Source organism: Aulonocara sp. 'chitande type north' Nkhata Bay, linkage group LG22, assembly GCF_057382095.1.
Source record: "Aulonocara sp. 'chitande type north' Nkhata Bay isolate Kocher_YH1m ecotype deep benthic linkage group LG22, A_spYH_male_GT1.1, whole genome shotgun sequence".
Taxonomy (NCBI): Eukaryota; Metazoa; Chordata; class Actinopteri; order Cichliformes; family Cichlidae; genus Aulonocara; species Aulonocara sp. 'chitande type north' Nkhata Bay.
The window spans coordinates 9,980,654-9,992,621 of NC_141364.1; the positions used below are offsets into that span (position 1 = coordinate 9,980,654).

The 11,968-nt window shown below is 39.1% G+C and overlaps 1 protein-coding gene across 1 annotated transcript; it reads left to right on the forward strand.

The window, feature by feature from the left end:
* Positions 1-462: 462 nt before the first annotated feature.
* Positions 463-10,269, forward strand: LOC147303514 (sodium channel regulatory subunit beta-1-like). The gene is made up of 6 exons (XM_086279285.1): positions 463-1,660; positions 1,746-1,912; positions 4,178-4,415; positions 5,667-5,808; positions 8,121-8,195; positions 9,778-10,269. The coding sequence occupies exons 1-5, from the start codon at positions 1,612-1,614 to the stop codon at positions 8,188-8,190; spliced, it is 666 nt and encodes a 221-aa protein (XP_086135411.1). The 5' UTR covers positions 463-1,611; the 3' UTR covers positions 8,191-8,195; positions 9,778-10,269.
* Positions 10,270-11,968: the final 1,699 nt, after the last annotated feature.

An 11,968-nucleotide genomic window follows, 5' to 3' on the forward strand; every position in this document is an offset into this window, starting at 1 on the left:
AACATCAAAATTATTATAATTTTTTTAAGTTTCCACAAATATCTAATGGTAAAACTCAATGTGTAATAAACACTGGGAAATACATTAAAATAATTTCACGAAAAATTCCTTCACTGTAGCCTACTGTAATTTTAACTGGATTTTTTGAGTCACCTCCCATTAGCGCCCCCTATAAAACAAGAAGTCCAGAAAGTGGAAGCTCTCTGATGCCCTGTATGAATCAACATGGAGTTAAATTAAAGGGCCATCTCGCCCTGTTCTCGTTTTCTTATTTATCATTTTCCATTTAATTTGCTTCCAACGCACACCGGGATCCCTGCAGCAGGTTTGAGGCAGGGTTAAATGAGCATCAGTTTAAAAAACCGTACAGAAGAGGCTCAAACAGCTGTCACATGCAGCACCTGCCCTGTCTCACACACGCTTGGCTGTTTTTACCGCAGTGCATCTGCAGCAACAGCCTCTCAACAGAGGTGCCGCTGTGGCGCAGGAAAAAACAACGTTAACTGAGCACTGGACGGATTTATTTGAGGGTTGTGTGTGTGTGTTTTTTTAATTGCGTGTCTGGGTTATATGCCTGCGTGTGCGCTCACGCAGTTTGACCTGCAATGCCAACGCGAACGAAACATCTTTTCTCCGATCACGGGGTCATTAGATAGCTGAAATTATACAAAAAAAATATATAGCTGCCATCGCAGGAGAGGACAGTATTTTTCTATATTTTTTCCAGGAGAGACGACTCTGCTCGAGGAGAGGAGGCCTGATCAGGACAGTGGCTCTGATTTCATTGATCCGATTAAGGATAATTACCATTAGACCATTAGACTGGTCTCTATTAAATACTGGTAGCGTGTACCCTGTAAAAGGTAGCCATTTGTTTCCTGCCGTAGAGCATGCAAATTGATTATAAATGCACTGGCATGTAAATGTATTGTTGACGTTTATTCAGTAGCTGGCATGTTGCACTCTTGAACACATTCATTTTAACCTCGTAAGCGTCTATACTCTCTGTAATTTTCCAACATTTAGAGCGGAGCATGCCCCAGGGAGGTCTACTGATTGCTCTCTGCATCTCATATTAAAAGGACCTCAGGAAAAAAAAAATCATAACCTCAGGGTGCGGATCTGGGGAGCACTGTGAGTTAACAGATATCTGGATCGTTTCATAAGCTATTTGATTATTGATAGCAGAAAAGGTCACCGCGTGGATGCGGGAGGCCAGTGGGTGTGTAAATTGGGGGAACTGTCTCAAAAGGAGCAATAATTTGTGGCAATAAATTCTGCAACCAGAATTCTGGAAACTGTTGCCGGCTTGAGCCAAAGACCTGAGTGGTTCCACGGGACATTACATTTACGCGTATACGGTTTGCACTTTACAATGCATGTTTAGCTGCTAGTTGTCACCAACACATGACATCAGCCTGCACTTAAAAAAAAAAAACAATACAGATAAGCTTCCTGAAATCTACAAGAAAACATTTGCAAATATCCATCCTGCTATTGCAAACTCGGAGGTGCTCAGTGCGTGAGTGTCACTAGGCTCCGTGAAAGCTTCAAGAACCATTTTAGGGTTGTACTTTTTGAGGCCCCTCCTTCGATAAAACATCTGGAGTTATGGCACTACTACGTTTTCTGCTATTTTCCTTCCTCTGCACGCTGTTTGGTGAGTGGGCGGGATTCCTGGCAGTGTTTTGCTATGACACCTTGTTAACCCAGGCTGATGACATCTCTTCTTTTCTTGTAAACAGTGTACCAGTGTCACGGGGCCTGTGCAGAGGTGGACTCGGACACTGAAGCTGTAGCAGGCAAGGGTTTTAAACTGGGCTGCATCTCCTGCAAAAGAAGGAGTGAGGTGAGAGGTGAAGCCAGCGTCGAATGGTACTTCAGGCCAAAAGGGGAGGCTGACTTTTTTCTGGTGAGTGTTTCCATGAAGTGGGATTTATGGCCCTGCAGATCTGGGTTTCCCCCCATCTTTAAAAAAAAAAAACATTTATTAGAAGAAGGAACAAAGTATAGAAGTAACTTGCTGCTTTATTTATATAAAATAAACACTGTTCAATATATTTTCAGGGGAGACGACAGTAGGAATATGATTGTGGAACTGCATTCGTTTTCAGTTTAGAAACTTACATTTGTGAATCTGAAATTTGGCACAGAATTAAAAAAAATCAGATTAATCTGAAATTCACAAGAGTTTGCGTTATTGTCTTGATGGAGTCCAAATAAAATATCTTTCCAAACCAATCGGGAATCACTTACATAAACGTAAACATGCTGTTTCAGTAGGCAGGAGTAGAGGTAAAGCTAAAATAACTGAAAGACAAACTCATGTAAGATTACATAATGTCAGGTTTGAGTCTTTTTAAGGACACTTTCGGTAGGATAAAACCAGTGGAGCACTTTAAAGGATGCTTCTTTCACCTTGTTAATAAAGTAGAAGAAAATAACTGCAAAAGCCAGAGCTTCTTCCAGTTACTATCACACAAAACGATTTCAGTACATTTGAAGGAGAAGCAATATCCTTCAGGAAAAGAGCTCTCATTTCCTAATTGCAGTTTTGATGATGGAGATTAAAACAAATTTTAGTCTTCCAAGATCCTCACTGTGCATCGCTGAACTGGATGACATACACGTCAAGAAGTGGGCCGGTGTTGCACCAAAAAGATTTCTGATGTTTCTGATGTATGTATGTGTAATAGCTCCTCGTGTTGGTAAATTAACTGGATTTATGAAGAGGTTATCTATAAAATAATACCTAAATTCTAATCAACCCAATCCTTTTTGGCCAATTTAATAATATCTTTACAGAACTATGGTGCTATTTATGCTTGTTGCAATTTCTGCAAAATCCCTTGAAAAATACATTTATGTCAATGACACACAGCGAAGCCGCTACCTCTGCTGGACCTTAAATTCTGCTTTGTACACAACAAGCAGCACTGCTGACTATATGGGAGGTTTGGAGCAGGAAGTCTTAGTCATGCAAGCATCCATAAAATCAAACTTGTGGGCTACTTCTCTCAGGACTTGAGCTATTTATATATGCACTTATATATAGTGCACACCAAAGCTCTCCTCCTTCCTGTCGCTCTCACTTACTCGCACATAGACACCTACAGTACGGTCCTCAGTCACATAATAGCACCCAGTGATGAGACCGTCATGAGCTTCAGATGGGAATCAATTGGAACATTTTACTCCACTGAAGTCATCAAAGTGTCAGAGAGAGCTCTGCTGACCTTGTGCTGGATTCTCTGTTTGATGCCGCAGTGCATGCTGTGTTAATGTAGCCGTGGATGTATTTCAGTATAGTAGTGTCTGAACGGTCGTTTTATAATTTACAAAAATATGCCTGAACAGTTTCAGGGGAAAGTGTGTTTCATATGGGGTGACTGGGGGTGTAGACAAATTTAAATCGGAGGCAACACATCCATCTACAATATGTAACGAGGTATTTTCCTCTCACATGATATCCATTTGGAGCTGTCAAGTGTGTTTACTTAACCAATTAACTGAAAATCTAAAAAATGGAGTATGTTTTTTACTCATGAACCTGGACATATTTTTTTCATTGTTGCTTCCAATTTGAAATCAAACAATCAGGGTACAGCTGAAGTGTAGACTTTCTGCTCTAATTCAAGGGTTTAACAAACATTTAGCAATAAATGTTTACGAGTTACTGACAGTTTTTACACTAAATCCTTGATTTTCAAGAGATATGAAACACATTTCCAAAATAATAATAATAATAATAATACATCGTAGCCTAAATAACATAATAGCTCATTGGTGGATGTTCATATTAGACACCGCCAAAGTTTCAGCGTTTTTAAAAGTAACACCTGTGAGCCAAATGCTCTGTTTCTGACAGTTTCTTCTACCCTTGGCTCTGTGTGATGTCATGGAGTGTGTATATCCCAATAGAGTCATCTCAGACACCTGGTATTAGCTGTGAGAACAGAAGCTCCACCCACAACTGTTCCGATCTTCTGTTTAGGGGGGGACAGCCAATCAGAAATAAGTTCTCTTTAAGGGGGGAAACAAACTGAGCGGCTACACCAAGGCCCAGAATAACATAAATAATGAAAGATTAATTTTAACCGTCACTCATGCAAAGGTGTTGCATAAGAATATGTAACTGGTAATGAACACAACCTTAAATGATCTCTGTGTCGTCCAGATGTACACCTACAATGAGGATGGCCCCACCATTGAGAGTGACCAGTTTGAGGCTCGTGTCGACTGGAACGGAAGCAAAAGGAGCAGAGACATTCAAGATGCGTCCATATACCTGTTAAATGTCACCTTCAATGACTCGGGCACTTACCGGTGCTTTTTCAACCGCATCCTCTCCTACGAAAACTACGAGTACAACGACGTTGTCAGCAAAGTGGTGCACCTCAGTGTGGTGGGGAAAGGTACGACTTTATACAGGTCATTAGTATCTGAGCAAGTAGACTTAAAGACATCTGAAGACAGTTAACAAGAAAAAGCTAATTTATTGCTAAATGTTAAAATATATTATGCATATTGAAATAAGGTTGAAAAGTGTGGTTTGAGCAGTCAGATTTAGATTTTTTGAATTTTTTTGAATGAATTTATCTTACGTGTAAATGTGGTGATCAATGGTGGAGATGGCTGAGCATTTTCAGGCCTTAATTAGACTTAAGCAGACTCTGTCATTGCAGAAGCATTTCACAAACTGATTCACACTCACACAATACAGACCGTCACTCTTTTAAATCTCACTGTGAGTGCAGTGTGCATTCCTATTAACCTGGAGGTCCCTGAACAACAACGGAGCTTTAATATTATGAGAATGCAGCCTGCCTCCATTTTCAGAGGTTGAAGATTCTGGCACTGTCAATAAAGCAGCCTCCTAGTCTCTGTTATGATTAAAATGGAAGCAACATTCATTTTGTTTCACTTCTATTTCATCAGTGGCTGATATTTACTCTCTACAGTTTTCAATAGATGGAAGAAACATGTCTAATCGTGGATACTGACACGCTGCCAGTTCAGCAGCTTAGCTGAATTATTTAATGTTTCCTGATAAATGCATTACTATCAGGCAGCATAACAGTAAGCATATATAACTGTGCGCTCTTTGGTTCAGTCTCCCAGACACGGATCAAGTCTAGTCTTAGACTTTGCGGCGATCTTAATTTAATTTCCCTTTGAATCTAGGACTAGGCTTTAAATACGTCTGGAAAACTGTCTCTTAACTGTAACTTTGGAACAAATTATGATTAATTAATAGATATTTTGCAAATATTTAGACTCTTAAGAGAGCTTTGCATAAACGAATGCCTGCAAATTGTAATGAACCGAAGCAATGTTGTGAAGTGGTCCAAAATTCCTCTGCAAGAACATGAGAGACTGTTAAAGTCATTTTATTATATATTATATATTTTGATTAAACTCAGTAGTGTCTCACAGGCAGACTGCACAATGTCACAAAAGTGATTCTTCTGCAAGAAAAACTAAGACTATTCAAGCACAGAATTCTTTATTTCGATGCGTGTGGCTCTTGTGGTTGAAAACAAAAGATTTTAGATAGAACAGATGTTTCCTCTTTAGGTTTTAGGTGGTTTCAGCTTTTTCTCGACCCCGTCAGGTCACCTTTGTTTTGTTTGTTTGTCTCGTCTTTCCTGGTTTCCTGTATGCAGCCACCAGAGGTACAGCTTCCATCGTGTCAGAGGTCATGATGTACGTGTCCATCATCGGCCTGCAGCTCTGGCTCCTCATAGAGATGATATACTGTTACAGAAAGATAGCAGCAGCTGGAGAAGAAGCATTACGAGAAGCGGCGTAAGTATTTTTCTCTTACACCTAAATGCATGCTGACTTAATGCATGTCAGAATCTTGTATATACAGTTGAGCCTTTTCATTTCAAGATTCAGCTTGAAAAGATATACAAGATGTGCTTATATGTTAAAGGCTTATAAAAGTGTTTCTGAGTGCAGTTATGAACTAGATGCAGATATGTTGGCCAATATTAGTTTGTAGCTCAAAATAAAATGAGTCACGCGTTGCTATTGTGGACCAAGATGTGTAATTAAGTCATTTTACAGTTGAAAAGGAAACAAACATATCTGAGACTCCTTATTTTCTGGCACTTATTGGCATGCATATTTGTAGATATTGATGAAAGACAAATTTGGGTTAAGGCCCGGTCACACCAGCATTATAAACTCACTCAGAGGTGCAAATGAAAGAAAATTTTAGGTCTCCAGCTGAAGGAAGTAAACACTGTGTGAGTGTAAGCTAGGGATTCCAGAATTTTGTGTCTGCAGGTTGGGTAAAAACATTTTAGGTGTTCCAATTAGGCAAAAATTAAATTAAAATAATTGTAGTTCACACTAACAGTCACCTCAAGGTGCTTTAAATGTCACAGATTTCAGGCCGAACCAAATACAGCTTTTAGAGATGGACTAATTAAACAGAAAAAAACCTAAAACATTATTGAGACAATGTGGAAAATTAAAGAAACAGAAACATGACATAAAGCTAAAGAGGGCAGCAGGGTTAGAGTGTAACTGAACAAAAAACTGATAGAAACTGAGGCATTAAATGGGCACAGGAAGCAATCAGGAAAAGTGGAAACACTAGATTAACAGGGCACAGCTGAAACTAATTAAGACAATAAGAAAGGAAATAATATTAATGATAATGTACAAGAGACCGAAAAGCAACAAAATAAAACAGGAAGTACCCAAATGGGGAAACCAAGGAAAAGAGAAACACTTGACAACAAAATTCAAGAAGACATCAGAGAGACCAGACCAAACCAAATCAAATCAAGTATAGGGGTATTCTAAACGTTGAAGAAAAACTGATTTCAAAAGTAAGAAGAACTAAAACACTAAATGAGAATCTTGAGATGAAATAGAACCTAGAAGTAATCAACACATCCGTTACATTTTTGCTATAATTACAAAAAACCTCAACGATAAACTAAGAAATCCTTACCGAAGGAAAAACCCAACAAAATCCACAGATTATGTTATTTTATTGCAAGGTAAAGACTGCACATCGTTATAGAGAGAACCCACAAAAAATCAGAGGATCCACTGTGAGTAAGAACTACCTTTTAACAAGAAGAACCTTCCGGCAGAACCAAGCTGTGGGAGGGCAGCAACCTGGCCTGAATGGTTGAGAGATGAGGGTAAAAGGAAGAAAGGAAAGGAAAGCAGAGAGAGACCACGAGCAGACACAAAGTATGGGAGGAAGTAGACAAAGGTTGCAGTAGTTGCATATAAGCACATCCAGGAGAGTGGGAAGAACTGCTCAGTGCCTCATGGGAAGTGTCCCAGCAGCCTGAAGCAGCATACCTAAGGGATCATTCAGTCACCTGATCCAGCCCTAACTATAAGCTTTATAAAATAAATGAGAGCATTCTTTGGAGTTGAGAGGGTATTTGTCTCCTGAATCCAAACAGGAGAAAATGACATCATAAAAAGGTGGATGTTAACCCAACCCAAACTCAACCCTAAATGCTCATTTTAACTCATGACCTGTTGCATGTTAAGAAGTTAACTTTCCTCGGTGTGCAAAAGGAGAAGAATCACAGAAGAGGGATATGGTTTGGCAGACTGCCAAAGAGACAAATTTATATGCAGAAATGATAAGAGATATGTGAAAGCAGTTGCGGTTTCCTTCTCATTGATACTTGTTTATTAGGTGTTATTTTGGCTTACAGTGTTTGACGTGAATGGTACTTTCCTCAAAAACAAATTTGGTGTGAGTCGGAAGTTGTGAAAAGTGTGTATTTCCCCATGAGTCATGTCATTGTTTATTGTCCTGCTATAATCACACCTATAATTTTAACTTTTGCCTTTGCCTGCTATATCATTGTTTCCTTTACTATAAGACTGTCGCTGTCTCCATCGTGTTTGTGTGCGTTCACTTGTGTGTCTTTGTCCCGTTCCCTCTTGTCGCCTTGTCGTGTTTTCATCCTGCCATCCTCCTCCCTAGTCAAAACCAAAACCTTCCTCCTGTAAGTCGAAAAGAAAATCAAACCTGTATCTTTTTATTTTTGCATTTTTTAACCCATGTCATTGTGATAAAAGAAAACATTGCAGATGATTACTGAAAATGATTTTCTTTTTTTCCTTTCCAGAAATGCTGAATATTTAGCGATAGCCTCGGAAAGTAAAGATAACTGTGCAGGGGTACAAGTCGGAGAATAGCACAGGTACGTTGTGATCATTTAATGAAAATGGATGTCATCTTTCCATAAAAGATACCTACTGTTACAATGTATTTTAGAATGATTAGAAACACTACATAAATGTCATTAAACCCTGTCAGCTGACCACTCCTAACCACGGCTTTGTTTCAAACATCATGTTTGATCTATGTAAACTGTGTCCCTGTAGCAACAATAACGACGTCAAGTATAAAATATAAAAGAAAAAATTGCTCTTTACTTATTATCTAGTCTAGCAATTTTCTGATTGTATTATTATGGTGAAAGTTTTGTTATTTCTAGACTGTGTACTTTTATTGAAAACATTATGTAAAGGTCATTAAGGGTCATTTTTGCACTTTTCTATGGATATAGCAAAATTGTTCTATGGATGTCCATGAAGCTAAGCTAGGCTATTAGGCTGCTAACTTAACATTTACTAGAAAGTGCAAAATAAACTTTGTAGATTTAAATACTGAGTTCTTGCACTAAAGTATATTTTTGAGGGAAATTAATGACAGGTTAGAAAGGTGGATCCCTTGAATTTCTGCTCAACTATATTTTTTCACAGCTAAAGTGTTAAAGTGGGACCAGCTTTGCTAATTGTGTGATACAAATACTGTACCTTCAGTTAGATGAAAATGTGTGGGTTTTAGACGTCAGACTAACACCCACACAATACATGTGTGTGCAAGGGGGGGGACACAGTTGGAGAGGTGAACATGCAAGGGGCAAAGGTAGTGAAAGTAGATGAATTTAAATACCTGGGCTCAACCATCCAAAGCAAAAGACAATGTACAAGAGAGATGAAGAAGCGAGTGTAGGCAGGATGGAGTGGGTGGAGGCAAGTGTTAGGGGTGATTTCTGGCAGAAGGATAGAAGCAAGAGTGAAAGAGAAAATGTACAAGATGGTAGTGAGACCTGCTGTGATGCATGTTTTGGAGATGGTGGTACTAACAAAAAGAAGATGCTAACATTTTCACTGGTAGTGACCAGAATAGACAGGATTAGAGACCACTGCATCAGAGGGACAGCTCAGGTAGGGCAGTTTGGAGCCAAAGTTAGAAAGGAAAGGCTGACATATGCAGAGGAGGGAAGGTGGATATATCTGACAAAGGATGTTGAAGATGCAAGTCAGGAAGAAAAGAGGAAGACTGCAGAGAAGATTCATGATGTAGTGAAGGAGGACATGCAGAGGGTTGTTGTGACAGAGGAGGAGATGGATGCAGATGATCTACCCCTAAGGACACGATAATAAACCTTTGTGAAATATTAGGAATTAAGTATTATTGGAGTCCAAAAGGCTACACCACCATGTACTCCAAACCTCATTACTAAATATAAAACTGATTTGTTTTCTCTAATAAAGTGTAAAAGCATTATTTATGGCACCATCTAACACAGATATGTTGTCACTGATTAGGTGTGCAAAGCTGAAACTAATGGAAAACAGCTGTGAGATCATTTTAATTATTTAAATGTGGCTGTAGAGGTTGGATTAGTTAGAGATAAACTGGATTTTCTACAAGCTCAGTCGCTTTGATTCTGCGCCAGCACTTCCATTTACGTGAGCCGTCTTTGTCTTCAGGCTTTCTTCATGGACTGAAAACATCCTTCCACTTAACGACCTGCACGATGACAACCTGACGGAAAAACTCTTCGTCTCAAACCTCTATTTTACCTTCTTAACAAACCGAACAAAGGACAACACACTAGGAGAGCATGGTACCAGCACTGTATATAGTACCCTGTGCACAAAAAGCATGTTCTGCACTTATATGAGAAACCATTATGCATTAATGAACCACATTGTCTGAAGCATATACTGTACGTTCAGTATTTGTCTTTAAGTATATGTAGTCATGCATTTAATATGAGTGTTGTGGAGAGTCCATGAGGCTAATTGTCCAAGAAAGCTTTTTACTAAATCATCACCACATAATGTATAAAAAACACCATATGTGTAAGTGATTTCTAAAATAGAATGTGATGGGCTACAATAGACTGTATTTCTAAATTAACTGCTAGTTATAGATTCAGTCAATAATAAAGATGTATTAATAAAAATGGAGAAAACGTGGTTGAAAATTGTCGTGCTTGGATATTATGATTGATGATTATGATGAAGATTTCAAGTGAGGTCTGCTCAGCTCCAGCTCCATTTTTAATGTTCAAAACAACTTTTTTTTTTTTTTATTCTTCTACTGGACCTGTCTAATATGAGCGTCCACTTTTGTAACCATATTTAGAAACCAGTGATTTATTTTGAAAGTTACTGGTGCCAGGGGGAGCAGTGTAAGTAGTTCATAAACTGCTGATATACTGGAATTTTCCCCCACACAAACATCTCTTGGATTTGCAGTCTGAAAATTGTCCAAATAAGAGAAAATACCCAGTGAGCAGCAGTTCTCTGGCTGAAAACGCCTTGTTGATTCCAGTAGCAGCACACCACACTATATGACACTCACCTTTAAGAAAAACAAGATGAGGACAAATATAAAGCAGAGATGTGTTTCTGTTAGAGGAGTTAACCTGTGGAATAGTTATGACAGTGATTTAAAAAGGTGTAGTTCATTTTCCTTGTTTAAAAACATGTTTAAAAATAGAGTATTAGAAAAATATATATATCAAGAATGAAAAGAGCAAAAAGGAGAAAAAAAAAAAACAACCTCTTGATTCTTTTGCTTTGATGTAGTTACTTATCTAAGGTGGAAAGTTTTTTTTTCTTTGTTTTTGTTTGTTTGTTTGTTTGGTTTTTGCTTTGTTTTATTATTTTCTTCAAGCCCTGTGTACAGGAGCTGCATACAAAAAGATATTTTGTGAAAAGGGTTGGAGTAATAAGCAAATGCTTCTGCCAATACCTTTTGATTAGCCTTGTCTCATGCTTTCTTTCTTTATGGTAGATTTTTGTTCTGTTTTCACTGTTTGTTTGTTTTTTCACTGTTTTCACTGAGATTTGAATTTGAATGCTAATCAATCAAATCAAATCAAATCAAAAAACCTAAGAACAGGAAACCGAGGCTACAATTAGAAAAACATGGTCTGATCTGATGCGTCTCAGTTTCTGCTGCAACATTTGGATGACAGGGTCAGAATTTGGCATAAACATGAAAGTATGGACCCATCCTGCCTCGTGAGTGGTTAAGCTGCTGGTGATGGTGTAACGGTGCAGGGGATATTTTCTCGGTACGCTTTGGCCTCCTTAATACCAACTGAGCATTGCTTAATTGCTGCTGACCATGGCTATCCCTTTATGACCACAGTGTGTCCATCTTCTGATGTCTGCTTCCAGGGGGATGATACTCCACGTCACACAGTTTAAATAATCTCCAGCTTGTTTCTTAGATGATACTGAATTCAGTCCACTCAAATTACCTCCAGTCACCAGATCTAGGAGCAGTACGGCAGATTGTTTCATGTCAATGCACCAAAATCTCTGAGGGATGTTTCCAGCACCTTTTTGAGTCTATGCCACAGAGAATTGAAGCAGTTCTGAAGGTAAAGAGGGCCTAACCCATTATTAGCATGCTGTACCTAATGAAATGACTGGTGAGTGTACGTATATGCATCCAGCCATCCATTTTCTTCCGCTTATCCGGGGCTGGGTTGCGAGGGCAGCAGCCCAAGCAGAGAAGCCCAGACCTCCCTCTCCCCAGCCACCTCCTCCAGCTTATCCAGGGGAACACCAAGGCGTTCCAGGCCGGCCAAGATATAATCTCTCCAGCGTGTCCTGGGTCTGCCCCGGGCCTCCTCCTGGTGAAACATGCCCAGAAAACCTT